The sequence below is a fragment of the Nuphar pumila genome, chromosome 3, assembly GCF_984573655.1.
Source record: "Nuphar pumila chromosome 3, dmNupPumi1.hap1.1, whole genome shotgun sequence".
Classification (NCBI taxonomy): Eukaryota; Viridiplantae; Streptophyta; class Magnoliopsida; order Nymphaeales; family Nymphaeaceae; genus Nuphar; species Nuphar pumila.
This window is the reverse complement of record NC_143251.1, coordinates 28,085,864-28,107,063: the sequence shown is the minus strand read 5'-3', so window position 1 is coordinate 28,107,063 and position 21,200 is coordinate 28,085,864. Positions and strand designations below refer to the sequence as shown.

The following is a 21,200-nucleotide window of genomic DNA, read 5'->3' as shown; positions in this document are numbered from 1 at the left end:
CGATGAGAAGATGATGTTGCATAAGGTAATTTATGTAAGTGTATTGCCTAAATATATTTTGATAAACAAATTAATTCATAAAATGAGTGTTACTAACTATATTTTGATAATTTGGAGCATGAAGAGTTTGATTTAGTTAAAGATATACCTGAACATCAATGGTGCATGGAGAAGCAACTTTAGCTATCATACTCAAGGGTGTGAGAAGGTTTCTATAAGCATTACCAGAAGTTTCAGAACCATGACGTAGCAAAACAACATCCTTTTGAGGGAGTCAACTTTGAAGTGTGGAAAGGGATTTGCATATTTTTTATCGAAGACTATTAAATATTGGATATATATTTATAAGTAAATAAATGTTCAAATTTTTACATTTTCATCTACTAATTGTTCTTCTTTTGGTTAACAATAGACGTCAGAGAAAAAATCAATGAATAGAACAAAACAGATAGTCCAATATACCAGTGGATCGTCTTTGTACCTCTAGAAGTATCTTATTCCCTGAGTTTATTTTTTTTTATTATAGTATAGTGCTAAATATGTTTGATCTAATAGATTCTTAATTTGTTATTTGCAGAGTGAAATAGATGGGCAAAAATCGATTGCAAGTGCATCTTACAAAGAGACACACACCCATTTAGATCGCACAACATTCATTTGTAAAGAAGCAGAAGACACCTTTGTAAGTAACTTACACTTTGTAGTGTCACATTCATTTATTCTATTTTGTACATTATCATTAGTTATTGATAACCAATTATTAACGACGTGCAGAAAACAGCTGCAATCTATGAAAATTAAAAATTCAACATCTTCTTCACAATGAAGTCCGTCGATGATGCAACAAAACATCTTTGCAAAGGTCCTCGGGGGGTGGTACGGACATGTCAGAGGAATGAGTGTATTTTTTCCTCCATCAAACCATCATACTTCAGTCAGGACCGAATTTTATAGCTATCTACTCAGCTGAAAGTAACACAGTTAGAGGTTCAATAATTAAGAGATGAAATGATGCAAGAGAGAGAAGCAACTAAGAAGCTCAGAGAGAAAATGTTGGCCTTCATGGATGCAAAAAAATAGAACCCCTATTTTAGATCTAAAATTTTTAAATTCTTTATTTATATGAGAAGTGTATATGTTTTGATGAATTAACTCTTTGCTATAATTGCTATAATTAAATTTTGATTTATATGAATATTAGAAGTCTATATGTTTGTTGCATGCTTGGAGAGGATGTAGTGGATTTGTATTTGAAGTGTGCTTTTGTTGAATGTATGTTTGAAGTGTATATCAATAGTTTGAAGTGTGTTGAATATTTGATGATATATGTTTGAAGTGAATGTTTGAGGATGTACATTTAAAGATGAATGCTTGAAGTATATATTTGAAGTGTAATGTTGTTTTTGTTGAATATATGTTTCAGCTGTTAATTTTAGTATATTTAAAGTTTTTGTTGAAGTGTGTATTTCAAGTGTATATATTTGAATGTAAAAAAATATAAAACTAATTGGTAGTTTTTAATTTGCAGGTTTATATCCTATAACGGCAACATTCTTGTCTCTCCGTTATAGGATAGATGTCTTTCTCGCCATTATAGTCAGTCTATAACAGCGAGTTAATTATCCATATTAGAGCCTACAATGATGAATTAATTCTTGTTGTTATAGGCTATAATAGCGACACAAGAATGGTATAACCTATAGGTAGCCTATAATGGTGATACAAAGATCTTGCCATTAAAAATAATCTTGTTGTTATAGGTTAGCTCACCGCTATTAGTGTTTTCAGTTTCGACGAGTAATCTTGGTGGTGTTGGGTCACCTTTAACGGTGACCTATAAATGTTGTTATTGATCAACAAAGACCATTTCTTTGCGGGCAAAAAATTTTGTTGTTATATGCCAATAGCGACAAGAAATAGAGCAATAGCATCAAGAAAAATCATCGCTATTAACCTTCATCCTTATAGTGTATATATTATATTTGAAAATATATATCTTTTTATAAGCTATAGTTAATAGTCCATATCTTATGTATATATTTTTCATTCATCCTTATATATATATATATATATATATATATATATATATATATATATATATATATATATTATGCATTCTTCTATTTATATATTACACAATATATATATATATACAAGCACTATTAAGTCGAGCATAGCCGAGTTGAACACCTTGTGTTTGGGCTCGACTCATCTAAGCTAAATGCGTTGCTCGTGGCTCGGCTCACCAACTCTACAAACCAATCATGAACGAGTTTGTGATGAGTTGAGTAATGAGCTTCTCTATTTGTTTACCATCCCTACCTGTAAGCACTCTTGTTGCTACACATTTTAAGTTATTTGAACAATTGTCCTAGCACAAAGGAGGAAGAAGCATACATGACTAAGGTGCCATATGTGAATACAGTAGGTTGTCTTATGTATTTCATGGTATGTAGTAGGCATGATATTGCATGTGTTGTGGATGTAGTTAGTAAGTATATAGAGAATCCAAGAAAAGAGCACTGGAATGTAGATAAATAGATTTTTTGATATTTGTGGGGCACTACAGTTGTTGCAATCATGTTTACATATGGTAAGTCTTCATGTGATGTTATGAGTTATGTGGATGCTGACTTTGAATGAAATTTAGATAAAAGAAGGTCCACTTGTGGTTATATATTTACTCTAGCAAGTGAGCCAGAGAGTTGGAAGTCTATGCTTTAAATTGTGATTGCAATGTCCATGAGGCAAAATATATGGCAGCCTAAGAAGCAACAAAAGATGACATAGCTTAAAAGTTTGATTAGTGAACTTGACATTGAGTAAAGGAAGGTGCAGTTGTATTGTGATAGTTGGAGTGTGATTCACTTGGCAAAGAATCTGGTAAGTCACCGCAAGTCAAAGCATATTAATGTGTGATATCATAAGATTGGAAATATGATAGACAATGAGAAGTTGGACTTGATAAATCTTCACATGAAAGATAATGCTGCTGATATAATGACTAAGATGCTTACAGGTGATAAGTTCATACTTGGTTAATGTTAAGTTAGAAACATGGTTCCTAAAGAGAGGGGGGGCATTAAAGGTGAGAAAGAATTTTTGACATGAGTGATGGCAAGCCAAATCCAAGCTGGAGATTGTTGGTAATGTAGCTTTGACTTGGTTTTGACTTGTTGTATTGAGGTAATCCGCATTGGTGCATTTAATGTCGATGATAAAGCTTCTAAGGAAGGAAACCAAGTTTGAGTGGGATGTCAAGTGTGAGGAGAGCTTTCATACTCTGATGAGGAAGCTCACGCCAGCCCCAGTCTTGGCCCTATCATCTGGTAGTGGAGGTTTTGTGGTTTATACCGACACATCTGGCACTAGCTTAGGATGTGTTCTTATGCAGCATGAAAAGGTTATTGCTTACATGTTTCGTCAGCTTAAGATTTGCGAGAGGAATTACCCAACTCATGATTTAAAGTTGGCAGCAGTTGTCTTCACACTGAAGATACGGTGCCACTATTTATACAAGAAGAAGTTCAAAGTATTCTCAGATCATAAGAGTCTGAAATACTTATTCTCACAGAAGGAGCTCAATATGAGGCAACGAAGATGATTGGAGTTCATCAAGGACTATGACTTCGACATCTCTTATCATCCAGGGAAGGCTAACATGGTAGCTGATGCACTTAGTAGGAAGTCAAGAGGCATTTCAGCTAGTTTATTGGGAGCAGAATGAAAATTGTTGGAAGACTTCGTAGCTTGAAAACCCTTTGCAATTGATGTGGGAGTGATTCAGTTGTTCAATGTGACCATCTAGTCTGATCTTATCGCTCGGATCATCGAAGCCCAAAAAAAAGATCCTCAGTATGAGAGATTGTAGGATCTTACTCAGTTGGAGCATTTATCCTTTAAGCAGAAAAAAGATGAAAGTATATGGATGGATGAGCACATTTGGGTTTCCAACGATCCTAAATTAAAGGAAAAGTTGCTAAAGGAGGCTTATAGAATAAAGTACACCATACATTCAGGGAGTACTAAGATGTTTAAGGACTTGCGAAGGAAGTATTGGTGGAATAGAATGAAGCAAGAGATTGCAAGCTAGGTAATCTCAAATAGTTTACGAATAGCATGATAATATATATATTATGGATTTATAGCCCTATGACTATTTTTTTTCGCAAGGTTTGTCTCAAGATGTTTGACTTGCCAGCAGGACAAGATCGAATATCTGGAAATGTGAGGAGATCACGATGGATTTCGTTGTAGGTCTACCCAGGACTCGACGACAGTATAATGCGATTTGGGTGATTGTTAACAGACTCACCAAATTGGCACACTTTTCATTGATCTGGATCAATCAATCATTGGACAGTCTAACCAAGTTATACATTTGGGAGATAGTTCGTTTGCATGGTATTCTCTTATCGATTATATCTGACCAAGACCCTCATTTTACTTCTCATTTTTTAGGACAATTGCAGACAGCTCTAGGTACGAAGTTGAAGTTCAATATAATATTTTATCTCCAGACAGACGGACAGTTGGAATACAGACCCTTGATGACATGTTGTGAGCTTGTATTCTCTATTGGAAGGGCGATTGGGACACACATTTAGCACTAGCTGAGTTCACATATAATAATAGTTATCACGCTAGTATTGAGATAGCTCCATATGAGGCTCTTTACGGGTGACCTTATCGATCCCTAGTTTACTGAGATGAGGTTGTTGAGTGTACAGTGGAGTCACCTATCATTTTGCAGCATTACACCAAGCAGGTTTAGAGGATTCGCGACAGACTACGTGCAGCTCAGAGTCGACAGAAGAGTTATGCAGATAGAAGGCGCAGGGCGCTCACTTTTGCAGTAAGAGATTTCGTTTTTTGTCAATGTGTCTCCTACCAAAAGTGTGTTTCGGTTCAGGAAGAAAGAGAAGTTGAGTCCCAGATACGTTAGACCATTTAAGATTTTAGAATGAATAGGTGAGGCAGTATATCGTGTAGCTTTACCTCCTCAGTACTCACAGATACATGATGTTTTTCATGTGTCTATGTTGAGGAAGTAGGTTCTGGATCCCTCACACGTGATCCAATATGAGGATGTGAGCATTAGAGAAGATTTGACTGTTAAAGAGAGTCACATAGCAATCGTTGATCGAAAAAAGCAAGTATTAAAGATAAAGACTATTTCCTTAGTGAAAGTACGATGGTAGTATCATGGTATTGAAGAGTGCACTTGAGATCCTGAAGCTAGTATGCAGGAGAAATATCCTTATTTATTTTGAGACTCTCATATATCGAATTTCGGGGATGAATTTTTTTGTAGGGGGTAGGATGTAAAATCGGAGATTTTTCTTAATGATTAAAATGAATAAATGATAGAGTGTTGATGTGATTATGACTATAATTGAGCATCCATGATTTTCTTGATCTTGAAATTCTTGAATTCGTGATATTCTTGATTTTCTTGAGTTTCTCGATTTTCTTGATTTTCTTAATTTTCATGATTTTCTTGGTTTCGATTAATTATAAATCTTTGTCTCAAGTTATGAATAATATTTCAAGAATAATAAAAAAAGATTAATTATGAAGATTTTATGAGTTGTTGTGGTTTGGATCTTAACTTTGATTTTGGATCCAAAATCGCCTTTTGGATCCAAGTTGGATCTGAGGTGTAGTTCGGTTTGGATCCAATTTAAAATGGTATTTGGATCCAATGGATATAGTTTGGACCCTCATAGGGGATGTCCATTGTAGACCCCCATTTGGATCCAAGAGTCCATATGGATTAAACTATCCTCTATTTTTTAATTCATAAAAATAATTAAACAAAAATAAAACAGGATAATTATGACTTTTAATTTATACATTTTTAAAGTAATAAATAAAGGGATTAAGAGGGTGGGATGTCCCACTCCTCTAGAAGAGTCCACACAAGTTGGATGGGATGAAGTTAGTTGTTGAAAAGTCAAACCTAATTATCTCAATAAAATAAATTTAAAAAAATCAAATTAGTTAAAGAATTAGGAGCTAGAAGTAAGAAATTCTCTATAATGGACTTTTCTCCCCCTCCACACGATTTTGGAGAGGGAAAGTTCAGAGTAGATCAGCCTAGGGTTGGGAAGGGGATATAAATACCCCCTCCCACACGCCCCTCGCATCTTTTGAGAAAAAAATCTCATTTCTCTCTCTTCTTTTTTTCTCTTGTATTTTTTCTTTCTCTCTCCTCCAACACATCTAGGAGGTTTGGAGGAGAGTTGTGCAGCCATTAAACTTGCACATACCTTGTTGGTGGTGATGGTGTAGAAGTTAGGTTACCCAATTTCTTTGTTCTGCCCTAAAGATCTATCGATTTACAGTTAAGATTTACGTAGCCGATGCTACTTACGTACATGAATCATGCATGTCTAGATTATTTTAGTTTCTAGCAGCATATGTACATGTTTTCTTGGTTGAAGAAATTGTTTCTTTGGTTCGAAAAAGATAAATAATAAGTATTTTCATAAAAATAATTTTGAGAAACATGGATAATTAGGGTTTCATTGTTGTCTCATATTAGATTCAATCATAACGTGATTTTGATGGTGTTATTCATAAGTAAATTTGTATTATGTCAGATTAAATCTAAAATACTAAGATTTCAAAGGTTTTATGATCTTAAAAAGAATTTTTACAAAAACGCTTTCTAGGAAACTAAGATCTGTGATGTCTACTATATTATTCTCAACCTGTTTCGAAAATAAATTGATATCTCTAAGAATATCAGTCTAAAAAATCTAAATAAAATCACTATGATGATCTACACATCTTGATTTTAAATTTAAAATCTTATTCCATTTGTTTTAAATTTGTATTAATAAAGATACACACATTTTAACAGAGCCTCAGTTTTTAGCTCTGGTTACAAGATAGTTTTGACCCATCTCTGATAAAAGATGTAAACGCCCTTAAAAAATGACTAAATATTTTATAAAAAATTTGGGTGAATCTTGATACATAATAACAGACTGCGTAAAAGGGGTTTCGTCAAAAATATTTTATATAAATTCCAAGAATTACATCAATATGGTGAAAATCTTGCAGATTACAGATTCTAGACTGAAACTCTGTCAGAACAGGGTTCCGTAAAATATTTTTAATTAATTTTGTATTTATTATTTTTGAGATCTGTCTATTGGGTTATATTCCTGATAGTACAGGTAACCATGGTAAACATATCATAATTTTATATGTATTTTATTATTCTTGACAGATTTTATAAAAATGGGTCAACAGGGATCCAAATTTTCCTAAAGACTTATGCTTGTGTTTAAGTAGTAATATGTTAGAAACTTATGGTTTTAATATATTTCTGACATGTATTGCATATTATCTGTGTTTATTAACCTTATTACATTAAAAATAATATGTTAGACATGTAAGAAGATCTGAATGAAGATTTATGTGAATTATATGTGTAAGTCATGACTCAATTTGTATTGTCTTGCAAATTAATTATTTTGATTGATTCCAAAGGCAAGTACTTTTGTTATATGATTATTTTCAGCATGTTAGTTTGTTAAATCTCTGAATGCATGCTTGATTTAATGTATATCTAATGATTTCTTCATAATAGAATCAAGACTTTGATTTCTCATAAATCAATTTAGAGTTTTTGAGCTTTTTACTTAATGTTGATGTTTCCAAAGGCATATGTCAATGAGATATGAATGTTTACAAGTTTGTACAACATGGATTGAATTAAGTGAAGTGTATTCATCTTGTTTAACCATGACTACAATTGAACGTAATTAGAAACATGTGAGTTTTTTCGGTTTGGGCTTATGGGGGCTGAATTAGGCAAAAAGACTTATGTGCTTTTAGTTACGGGCCAGTTATAGTGAGTTCTTTAAGGTGTATGCAATCATGGATATTTCATTTAGGTCAGATACGATTTAAGAACTGAAAAGTCAAGATATTAATTAGAGTCATACCGATTTGCTCGGTGAGGGTTTATGGGAGCTCTTATCGGGAAAGTCAGGTTTATGGCTTTAATTATGTTTTGATATTTTTCCTAAACTTTTTATAAATTTAGTTTTGAATCATATTAGATCTGATATAAATCTTTGTAATAGAGATAAAGGTGAGTTTGATTGCTTTTGGGTAAGTTATGATTATGGTATAGAGATGTCCTGTTTCTGAGAAAAAAGGCTCCTACACATATTGTGATTGAGATTTGTGAATCTGATCAATTATGGCTATTTAATTATGTCATTCTATGATAAACTGATTCTAAGTATGTTTGTAAGTGCAAAGCATGTGAAAAATGAATATGAGCAAGTTAATTTTATTGCATATTAGCCATATGTGCGGATGCAGAATAATATATATCTATGATATTATTGCATACTTGTTTTTGAATATTTAAAATATTGTGATACTGCTTGAATGAATTGCTAAACCACATGTTGACATGATTCTTTATTATGAGAATGCATGTTATGCTTTGAGATATAGTATTTGAAAATGCATGCAGGATTGAAAAAAATATCATAGGGTTGTATGGGCACTTGGTGTGCTTGATGAATTAAGAAATTTATGGCTTCAAAAGAGAGAATAGAGAGATGACAATGCACTAGCCTAAATGATAGTTGCATTTACCTATGACCTGATTAATAAAGATAACCCTGAGCAAGATTTTGGGTATGCCTTTACCAAGGTATATTAAACTGGAATGATCCTTAGGTCTACCTTAGAGAGGGTAGGTGCTATAAAACTTTCTAGGCCCTTAATTATTTTGAGCTGCGAGGGGCAATACCTCGACAATCTCCCAGCCTAGAGAATTTAGAAGGACCAAGACTGTTACTTTTATCCTAGGTGGGCATGTCCCTGAGACTTCTGCAGAAGTGAGTGATCATGATCATCATGGCGGCTTGAGGTTGTGGCTCCCAGGTAGATTCTCTCAGAGCACGCCACTTTCTCTCATGGTTTGATTTCTCTCCTGGAAAAGTATGTGACTCAGTATTCTACTCGAGAAAATTAAAATACATAGTATAATAAATACCTCGATGTAGTCTAGGGTGTGTTCGTGTTGGTCCTATACATACCAGATAGGCATGGATAATCAAGTGAAACATAAATTACTTGCTCACTTTATTTTACTGTATTTTATTTATGTTCCTGAAATTTTGTAGATTCATTCTCATTGATACACATCTTGATCTCATTTAGAATTGATGTTACAAATGCTTGAGATTGTACTTCATACTTGTTTATGAATTGTGAATGCATGAATATCTAGTGAAAATCTTGTATCTGCCTTATTGATAGTTGATGAAGTTCTTTAATTATTGATGTATATCATGCAGGATTTATGTATTGTTTCTTGTATTAGCTGTGTAAATTTTATTGAGACTTTTCAAAGTTTTATACTTTTAAAATAAAATATTTTTCAGGTGATATATGATGGTTGGAGCGAGTGGAGGATGTTGAAGGGGGCTATGCATGCTGATGTTTTTTATTATCCCAAGGGCTCCTTGTCTCTTTTAAATTTAATGATTATCAATTATTTGAATGACTATTTAATTGAACAATTGCTTTAATGGTTCAATACTAAAATGAGATTATTTAATGTTCAGTAAATTTTTATTCAAGATATATGATGGTAGTAATGTTTGAAATGTAATGTGTTTGAGAGATTTAACCAAGAAACCAGTTTATGAAATTGATTTTCAAAATCAATATCTTTCCACTATGTTTACTCACATAAGTAATAACTTAAGGATTTTGTCATTTGGATGCTTTAGTTTTGAACTTTATTCTATGAAGTTATTAAATGCCGGTATATGCGCAGGCTGACTCACTAGAGCTTATTTCAGTTAAAGCAATGTCAATGATGAAATACTTGGTTTAATAATTTCTTTTATGTAATGGTTCAATCGGATTCATTGACGGTGGTTATGTACTGGATTTGGTACTAGGAGGTTAAGACACACTCACGCTTGCACTCAGGCATGTCGTCTAGTACTTGGTACGATTGGAACGAGTCCATTGACGAGACCGTTGCATTATTATATTTTAAAAAAATAAAAAATAAAATCAACATTTATAAACTTGAAAAAAAAATCTTGGTATTTTTAGGTTGAAATTTGTCGGACCGTTATAGTTGACTTCAAAGAAACTGACACAGTAATTAAATTAGTCAAAGCTCTGTTAATAGGCTCTGCTCAGTAGCCTAGTTGGCTGGGTCGATCAGGCTCATGAACATCTTTGTAGGCAACCAGGACCAGTCTCGTACTAATGTCGCCTTCATTTAGGTGCATTAGAAGAATGTAAAAATATGGATTCAAATGGACCAGGCTTAGTTAGACCTATTATCCAAATCCAGAACTTTATTTTCAGATATGGATCTTAAAATTTGACCTGATGTGAAATTGGACTAGACTCAGGCTTATCTGATCAAATTTTTGTGCATTTGGATCCAGGTTCAGATCAATATTTTCTTCCCGCTGTATATTCAAAGCCAAATTCAATATGATATTAGACTCAAAGTATGGTTCCAGATCCATATTAAATTGGGATTATCTGCATTAGAAAAATGGACAGCTTGTGCCAGTATGTTTTTTCTTTTCATGGACAAGCTCAGGAAGGGCTTGTACTGATCTTTTTTTAATTTTTATAGTCAACGAAAACTATTTTTTGATATTGTAATATGTACAAATGTGTTTTTCAAGGAAATATTATTAAAAATTATTAAAATAATATCTGCACGTCAGAGTTATACCCACGTGTCATATAACTTGTCCGACTCATGACACACCCTCAAATGGCATCACTGTGACAGTTTTTCGTGCATAATGCATTAACCTTAACCAATGAATGGTTTGCTTGTAACTATCAAATAGATTGTCAGGGTCGACCTTGTTTGGTAAACAATGTTCCAAATTGAATTCATTGAGCTCTTGTAGGTAGGGATGCATTCAAGCTCGAGCTCCGCCCAAGCCTGAATCGTGTTTAGGCTTGACTCATGTTGAGCTCAAGCAGAGCTTAGCTCGGTCCGTTAAGCTCGGTTTGGGCCAAGCTCTGCTCGTTCAAGGCTCAACTCGGGATCAGTCGGGGCTCTATTCGTGGCTCGGTCTAGACTCAAAGAGAGAGAGAGAGAGAGATGGAAAAAACAAAGCGGCCGATGGAATAAGAAGAGGAATAGAGCATACCCATGTCGAGAACGTGCATCCTGGAACTCCAAACCATCGTCACTGGCGTGAATGGCTGTCGCTCTCCTCCTCCGCCGTCCCCAGAATCAACGAGAGAAAGGGGGGGGGGGGGGGGAGCTCCGAGGTAGGGTGGGGGTCGAGGAGGTGCGGGTGAGGCAAGATGGTGCGGTCCAATATTTTTTTAAAATCAATATATATATATATATATATATATATATATATATATATATATATATATATATATATATATATATATATATATATATATATATATATATATATATTATTTTATATTATATAAAAACGAACCGAGCCTTATCAAGCTCGATCGGCTGATCAGGCTCGGCACGTTAGCTTGTCTGAGCCTCAACATAGTGTACAAGCTCGGCTCGTTTAGAGTCTGAATCGAGCCCGAGCCGGCTCGGTTCGTTGTGCATCCCTAGTTAGGTTGGTACTACATAACTCCCTGCAATCAACTAATTGCCAAAAACTCAATTTTTCCCATCAGAATCTAATCAAACAAATTATATTAGATATTCTGTAATTGTTTTCCCTTACTTTTCTGCTACTGCAGTTAATTAATTGCCAAGGAATGTGTTGATCTCATTGTAACCTGATCAATCAAATCATATTAGTAATGTGTAACAGTTTTGCCTTGCTTTTTTTTACCAACAACAGAAGGCTCAGCCATCTGCCGAAGGTAAAACTAATAGCACAAACTACGTCGACTAAACTAAGAATGCAATACACAACTAAACAAGACTTCCACGCATGCCGAAGCTCAAACTCTTACCCTAAGGGCATATAGTAAAGCCAGAATTAAGCTTGAGCCATACCAACTAATCATAACTGGATCTGTGGAAAGGTGACCACACTAAACTGAAGTGAACCTTCCTCAGATGACTAGATCAGGATTGGCATCTGGGATATGACCATCCTCAAACAGTATTGTTTTTTAACCACCTAGAGAACTACCACTTAACAAGTCAAGTTGAAAAGCCTAGCAGTCACCCATAAAGGCACTGCTCTTTTGGTATGGGCGAGTACTCGTGAATGTTACTAAGCTGAAGGGATGCCACGAGTTCGAATCTCACGCGTGTCTCTTATGACACCAATTAACATGTAATCCTTAGTGGGCAAGAAGAGACCTGAGGTTTTACGCCAATGAACTCACAAGTGATTGAGGTAGTTTTTTATTGGTTATCGCTAAAAAAAAAAGTCTAGCAGCCCTGCATCCTAAATAGGATGAATTGCTTGGGTTGTAAGCTGTCCTAGAAAAAGTAGGGATCTTTTGGATGCTCAGACATCCACATGCACCTTTACATTCAACACATCTTAAGCTTGGGTCACTAAGAAAAGCATGTTTTGGTTGACTTGCATCTTAAGCAAAGAACAAGTATCATTTTCCAGTAGCACGACAATCTGCAAAAAAGCCTAGTAAAGGCCAAACAGAAACAATCAAGGGATCTATCTATATGAATAATTTATGATGCTTTTTAGTTCTTAGCTAAATTTATATAGATAAAAGTGGGCCAAAGGTAGGAACCGACCAAAGCTTTTCTACCCATCTTTATGAACTTTCTAAAAAGAAAGAAAAAGGTCTATATCTAGAGGTTCTTCAACTAAAAGCTTAATAATGTAATACAAACAGTGAATGCCTACAAGCATCCTTTTTTTTTTTTTTGCTATCACCGTTCGCCACGTGTCATCATGAAGCAAATCAGGAATCTAACTGATTATTTCACTGTGATGGAGTAAGAGAGGTTGATGTAATAGGTTCATTTACCACAGCATTTGAGGACACAATCACTGGGTTGTCCTCTAATCGGTGTATTATGCTGCTGATTATCTCTAAGAGCAGCTTGTTGAACTCTTCTTGGTTAAGTGTGCCCCCCTCATCAGCCTTCACCATTTCAAGCACTTGGGCAATTATTTCATCCATCTGCATTAGTCAATCATAACAAAATGTCGTTTATAAAAACTAGTACCAAAGACCAAACCGAAAGGTGCTGTAAAGATAGCCAACCTGGTCCACAGCTCCGTGAGGGGGCAGACTAACTGCTGGGGCTATCACATCCAAAGCAACACGCAGATACTCCCTTGAAAGCTTCCCTTCTTGATCTTTTGGTAGGGACTTCCATGATGAGTTTAGCACCTACAACAGACAACAGAGTTATCTCTCTCTCTCTCTCTCTCTCTCTCTCTCTCTCTCTCTCTCTCTCTCTCTCTATATATATATATATATATATATATATATATATATATATATATATATATGAGTCCGACCTCATTGAGTTGAGATAAGGCTTGATGATGATGATATAAGTAGTGATAAAGCACTTTGGGAACACCTACACCCACTTAGTAGAAACCATGGGTGCAGACTGCATCTCCTCATTGAAACCTCATAGATATATTCAACATAGATTGTTTGATAAGAATCCTGCCCTGGATCATGTTTTTTTTACATAAAAATAAGATTCTTTTAAGTCAAAATTTTAGTACATTGTGAGTTGCTGCTTTTTGAAGATCTTAAAAAACCTACATGTACACCATAATGACATGATCCAACTTATTTTACAATAAGAAATGCAAGTAGATCATAATTCTAAGGTTTGATTGACAAAAAACTCAAGAATTATAATGGTGGTAATTACCTTCTCCAATTCATGTTTGTTAGAGAGGATTCTCTTGATGTCACTGCCATCAATTGTGTTCCCACTGTGGGCCACTATTACTGGCTGCTCCTTTAGATGGGCCACCACATTCTCCACAACTTTCCTAAGTGCCTCAAAGAAAATTTGATGAGAAATTGGGGCCTCTTCTTCCCTTTGGTAGTCATTTATAAGTTGCAAGGATGGCTCCACAATGTTACTATGGACCTGGATTTGCATTGAGATTGAACCAAACTCAAAACAAACTTCTAAAGAAAATTAAAAAATGTCATATTTGCTGGTGTTGAACTTACCCATGGATCAGAAGTTGGTGGCATCCCATGATCCACAGTTAGCTTGTCTAGGGCCTTACCAATGCACTCTTTTAGGTCCTTTGCATCCCCTATTTCTGCAAACAGGCTCATGGCCATGGCCTCAAACTGAGGTCCACCAACAAGTTCTTGAAGATCTTCGCCATCGATACGAAGAATCACGATCGGGTCACGCTCCATTAATCCAGCAGCCATGCCCAGGAGGAGCTCAAAAAGAATTTCTTCAAATTAAGACTGGCTTACTCTCTATGAGTGAATTCGGCGACGGCGACGGCAACGAACCCTGAGCCAGAAGTCCTAGAGCAGCACCGATATCGGCGACAATGGGGACGAGCTCCTTCACAGTTGATCAAGCTCTTGGAACTTTATGGTCTGTGAACTTGTTGAAGACTTAATGTTTATGAACAAGGTCTGTGATCTTACAGCAACCCAAAACATCCACGGTTTTCTTGAGGTTGGACATTCCTTTTTATGGCCTATCTTTTTTCTTTTGATCTTTTCTATCTTTTATACCTGCCTCAAACTTTTTGAGCTGTGTGGATTTAACTTTCTTGGTGATAAGGAGAAGACCGTGACCCACTTTGGCAGTGCCCACCGACCATCAATGACTGGGACACGTGGGGAGGTTAGAAAAGGAAAGGGAAAATTAAAGGTGGTGGTAGAGTCAATTTCCCAAGTATCTGTACCTTGCTTATTTACCTTTTTTTTTTTTTTTTGAAGAAAAGTTTCATTGATAATATGCTGGGGGAAAGTACATAATATAAGAGTTTCAGGTAAGGGTGGCAAAACCTGACACGACCCGCCAACCCGCCTCTTAGGCAGGTTCGGGTTTGGCTTAAACTAACCCGTTTAATAAACGGGTCGACTCGCCTAACCCATTTATTAAACAGGTCGGGTTTGTGTAAGGGGTATGCCAACTCGCCAACCCGGCTGACCCGTTTAATAAACGGGTTAGGCGGGTGGGTCAACCCGTTTACCCGAACCCAACACTCCAACCCGCCCGCCAACCCGTTTACCCGACCCAACCTGTTTATTAAACGGGTTGGCGGGTCGTGTCGGGTTACCCGTTTAATAAACGGGTCGGGTTCGGGTTGAGATATGCTGACCCACCAACCCGCCCGGTCGACCCGCCAACCCGACCCGATTGCCACCCCTAGTTTCAGGTGACTCTAGCACCGACAAAAGACTACCTTGAATCAAACCATCGTACAAAGAAAGGAATCCTGAAACCACAATAAGACATCAACCAATTCCATTGTCTTTGATCTGTTCCTTAGAATAGTCTTAAAGAGTTGAAGTGGCCTCCAACGCACTAGCCAAAACCCTTGCTTATCAGGGCTACCCAAGCCGCGAAAATTCTACATTACAAACTTTGTAATTTACTGCTGTATACATCCAACCCCAGATATCTCTTAAAATCAATGTGCCTTGGCCATCTCTTGTGCAACAGTGAATGCTTCAATTTCATTTTCTCCACAATCTTAGCTTCGGATGATGGAGCAGTTTGATTGTCTTCAAAATCTCTTAGTGTTTTCCTCGCATCAAACGGATCGGGTTTCTCCTGAGGATCAGGATCCGGCATATGAATGAGGGCATCATTGTCCATAACCTAGCATTCAGCTGGTTGGGTCTGGCTTATCAAATCCCACATCTCCAATGCATCTTGGGTCCGCCCACACGTCAGAAATTAAAATTGGATCTTGCCTATTCAAAGAGTGTTTTCGCTGATGGAAAAAACTCAACAAAATCCCACGTGAGTTCATGGACGAGTAGATCCAATAGGACGCTGAATTTGATGGTATATATATTTGCTACCATTTACCATATGGTCGATTTAATTGAAAATTTATATGCACATGTTGTATCTACTCAATCCGACCTCATAGATGCGTTCAAGGAAAAGTAGTTTTTTGATAAATAGCACCTTGGATCTATTTCTTTGGTATCACATGTACAAACAACTGTAGCAAATATATGTAAGCCACCATTCTTGCCTCTTGATTACCTTACAAAAAAAAAATTAAAATACCATTAATTACCTCTCTTGTTAAAAAATTACTCACTCTATAGGAAAGGCAATTGAGCTTGAACCAAGTATGATCAGAGACACGCATTACATGCACTATTTTTTAATTGATAGTTGTCTCACCTATGATCAAGTCCTTAGTACAATGGGTAGAAACTTGACACAGATGAATAGCCGCTTAACTAGGTTAGGTAGACCTATGATCAGCTTAAGCTAGTCCTTAGGCTTATGTCTCCTCTATGCTATTTTTCAACTACAACAACAACAACAACAACAACAACTACGCCTTCATCCCAAAACAATTGGGGTCAGCGATATGAACCAAAAAAGAAATTCATTTTGGGTCTTCCACATGAATCATTTTCCTCCAATCATTTCTATCCAATGCCATGTCCTCGGTGAGGTTCAAAGCATTCATATCCTTTCCTATCATCTCCATCCAAGTCTTCCTAGGCCTACCCCGACCTCTTTTAACTAATATATTTTCCCATTTCTCCAACCTTCTAACTGGAGCATCATTAGGCCTTCGCCGAATATGTCCAAACCACCGTAAACGATTCTCTCGCATCTTATTTTCAATGGGTGCAACACCTACCTTCTTACGTATCTCTTCGTTCCGAATCTTATCTTTTATTGTATTTCCACACATCCATCTAAGCATCCGCATCTCAGCTACACTCATTTTTTGAATATGATGTCTCTTGGCAGCCCAACATTCCGTACCATATAGTAAAGCGGGTCTAATAGTCGTCCGATAAAACTTTCCCTTCAACCGCAATGGCATTCTACGATCGCACAGCACTCCAGTAGCACTTTTCCATTTCATCCACCCAACCTTTATCCTATGATTTACATCTCCATCAATTTCTCCATACTTTTGAATGATGGATCCCAAATATTTGAAATAATCATTCACCGGTATATCTTGCTCACCAAGCTTCACTACACTCCCATCACTACTTCGTTGCTTACTAAACCGACATTCCATATATTCAGTCTTACTCTTACTCAACTTAAAACCTCTAGCTTCCAATGTCTGTCTCCATAATTCTAACTTAGCATTAACCCCAGCTCTAGACTCATCAATCAAAACAATATCATCAGCAAACAACATACACCACGGTACATTTTCTTGAATTGATCTCGTAAGCTCATCCATCACTATCGCAAATAGGAAAGGGCTTAAAGCAGATCCTTGATGTAACCCAACCGTTATCGGAAAATTGGTTGTCACCCCTCCACAAGTGCGGACATTGGTTACTACTCCTTCATACATATCTTTAATTATACTAATGTACTTGAGAGAAACACCTTTCTTCATCATTGTCCACCAGAGAACGTCCCTAGGTACTCTATCGTATGCCTTCTCTAAATCAATAAAAACCATATGCAAATCTTTGTTCCTCTCTCTATATCTTTCAATAAGTTGTCTAAGAAGATGTAGAGCTTCCATAGTTGATCTTCCAGGCATAAAACCAAATTGATTCTCCGATATCATGACAACCTTCCTCAACCTAGACTCAATCACCCTCTCTCAAAGTTTCATAGTATGACTCATGAGTTTTATACCACGATAGTTTGTGCAATCTTGTATATCACCCTTATTCTTATATAAAGGCACCAAAGTACTCTTCCTCCACTCATTAGGCATCTTATTTGTTCGCCAAATCAAGTTAAAAAGATTTGTCAACCATTCTAAACCTTTCTCTCCCAAGCATTTCCAAGCCTCGATAGGTATACCATCTGGGCCAACTGCCCTTCTTGATTTCATTTTCTTCAAAGCCTCTGCAATTTCTTTCTTTTGAATCTTGCGCATGAAGTCACGATTTATCTCATGAAAAGGAATGGAGAAGTCTCTAAGATCTTGAGCATGACTATCATTAAATAGCTTATCAAAATAATCTTTCCATCTCTCCCTAATCTCCTCATCTTTGACTAAAACCCTTTGCGTTTCATCTTTGATACATCTAACCATACCCAAATCCTTCGATTTCCTATCTCTCATCTTTGCAAGCCTATAAATATCCTTCTCGCCTTCTTTGGTATCCAACTTGTCATAAACCTCCTTATATACCTTAGCCCTCGCGTTTCGAACAACTTTTTTAGCTTCCTTCTTTGCTATCATATACTTCTCCAAATTCTCATTATCACGACTCTTACTTAGATTTCTATAACACTCTCTTTTAACCTTAATAGCTAATTTGACATCCTCGTTCCACCATGATGTATCCTTACCTAGTGGTGCACCGCCTTTAGATTCACCCAATACCTCCTTAGCTACTTTTCTCATACCACCCGCTATCTTATTCCACATTGATTCTGAATCCTCCTCGAGACACCAATCAACTTCCTTAACTACCTGCTCTACAAACATTCCTTGTTTAGCTCCTTTCAGTGCCCACCACTTAATTCTAGGATCTATCCTATGTCTATCCCTTTTGCGGCATTGTCTAATTCTAAGATCTAAAATTAAGACTCTATGTTGTGTAGCTACACTTTCTCCTGGTATAACCTTACAATCGATGCAACAACCCCTATCTCTCTTTCTAAGTAGGAAAAAATCTATCTGACTCGTATTAACCCCACTTTTAAATGTTACTAGGTGAGACTCCCTCTTCCTAAACCAAGTGTTTGCTAAGATCATATCATAGGACAAACAAAAATCTAAAATCCTTTCTCCACTTTCATTTCTTTCTCCTATACCATAGCCTCCATGGATATTCTCAAATCCCTCCCTACTAATGCCTACATGTCCATTAAGGTCACCGCCGATGAAAAGCTTTTCTCCATAAGATGTCTCTTGTACTACTCCATCTAAATCTTCCCAAAATTGATGCTTAATGGAATCATCTAAACCTACTTGAGGTGCATAAACACTAATAATATTAATAATATCCGTACCTAATACTAATTTAATAAGTAAAATTCTATCACCCTTCCTACGGACCTCAACTACATTATCTATAAACTGACGACTCATAACAATCCCTACTCCATTCCTATTCCTATTTATTCCTGTATACCAAATCTTATATCCCCAAGGTTCTATCACTTTAGCTTTCTCACCTACCCATTTGGTCTCTTGAAGACATAAAATATCAATCTTTCTCCTACACATAACATCTACTAACTCTACCAACTTACCAGTTAAAGACCCTATGTTCCAAGTGGCTAACCTAATTTTATGGTCTTGGACTAACTTCTTTACCCCCACCCGTCCAACAAAGTGAGGGAACCCTTGCCTATTTGACACCACACCCGGGCGCCGGTGTGACGCGTCGCTTCTGGGCGACGACCTAGCAACCCTTGCACATTTATCACTGCCTCCGGGCCTAGAGAGTACAGTGTGTCGCTCAGTAGGGAACGCCCCCAACGAAATTCTCATATTGGTTCATTTTCATAGGATATGACAAAGTTTTTATGCTGGCTGTCACAGGCCTACCGCAACCCTCCTCCTTTATCCGGGCTTGGGACCGGCAGTGTATAACTACACAGGCGGAGTTTGCTATTTTTCAACTACATGAGCTGAAAATTTAAAAATATAGAAAAAATGACAGTGATGGATCGGGACGTTAGCTTTCTAACGCCACCAAGATCACCTTGATCTGATGGGTAGTTGAGAAGAAACGTCATCTGAAAGATATATTGTTCGGTTGTTCTAGTCTATAGAGTATGCTTCTATTTCAGTTTTGGAGCTTAAAAATGAGAACCCTAGATGGGTTTTCAGCTCTTACTCAAAATAAAAAAGTTATAGGCCTATATTTCAGCTTTTGAATGATTGTAAAATCTCAGGTTTTCGATATCAAAGCAGAGAGATAGAGACCTGAGAACGTATATTATTTTACGTATATTTTATATAATTTTCTCTTAAATATATGCGAAGTTCCTTCTATATATGTGATTTCCTCCTAAACATATGATTTTCTCATATATTTTTTATAATTTTCTCTTAAATATATGTAGAGTTCTTCCTATATATGTGATTTTTCTTCTATATATGTGATTTTTCTTCTAAATATGTGCTTTTCGTATATATTTTCTATGATTTCATTTTAAATATATGCAAAGTTCCTCCTATATATATGATTTTTTCTTAAATATATGTTATTTTTTCCTAAATATATACAGAGTTCTTCCTATATATGTGATTTTTTATTCATAAAAATTATATATATTTAAGGAAAAAATCACATATTTGAAAGAAAATTACATATCAAAGAGAAAAATCGTATATTTAGGAAAAAATCGCATATATAAGAGGAAAATCACATATATATGTGAGAAAATCATATATATTTAAGAGAAAATCACATATATATAAAAAAAATAGCATATATATGAGAAAAAATGCATATATAAGGGGAAAAGCGCATATATAGGAAAAATTTGCATATATTTAAGAAAAAATCACAAAAAATATATGTAAAAATTGCATATATATTTTTTGTAGAATAGTTTATATTCTTAGGTTTGTATCTCTCTGCTCTGTCGAAAACATGCATTTTTACCGTCATTGAAAACCTGAGACATAAGCCTATAACTTTCTTGTTTTGAGTCAAAGTCGAAAACTTCTCTAGGGTTTCTGTTTTTAAGCTCCAAAACCGTAATAAAAGTATGTTCTGCAGACTGGAAAAATAGAACAATCTATTTTTTGGATAACGTTTCTTCTCAATCGCTCATCAAATCAAGGTGGCGTTCAAAATCTAATGTCTTCATCTATCTCTATCTTTTTTTTATTTTTCTTGATTTTTAACACTTAGCTGAAAAATAGCATAAAACAAACAAAAAAAGTGCAGTTGCGCATGTTTCAGTCTGCAGAACATACTTTTATTTTGGTTTCTGAATAAAAGAATTTTCGTTTTTTACTCAAAACAGAAAAAGTATAGGCCTATGTCTCAGTAAAAACATAAGTTTTTGATGTTGTATCAAAGAGATACAGATTTAAGAATAAAAATGCAAAAAAAAATCATATATTTGATAAGAAATTAGCATATATTTAGGAAATTGC

The 21,200-nt window shown here is 35.8% G+C and overlaps 1 protein-coding gene across 1 annotated transcript; it reads right to left on the bottom strand.

Annotated features, from left to right (window-relative positions):
- Positions 1-12,659: 12,659 nt before the first annotated feature.
- Positions 12,660-14,547, bottom strand: LOC149842416 (uncharacterized). Its single transcript, XM_090001429.1, has 4 exons — positions 14,149-14,547; positions 13,838-14,062; positions 13,207-13,335; positions 12,660-13,122 (listed from the first exon to the last, which is right to left on the bottom strand). The coding sequence occupies exons 1-4, from the start codon at positions 14,359-14,361 to the stop codon at positions 12,922-12,924; spliced, it is 768 nt and encodes a 255-aa protein (XP_089857555.1). The 5' UTR covers positions 14,362-14,547; the 3' UTR covers positions 12,660-12,921.
- Between the last annotated feature and the right edge of the window lie 6,653 nt (positions 14,548-21,200).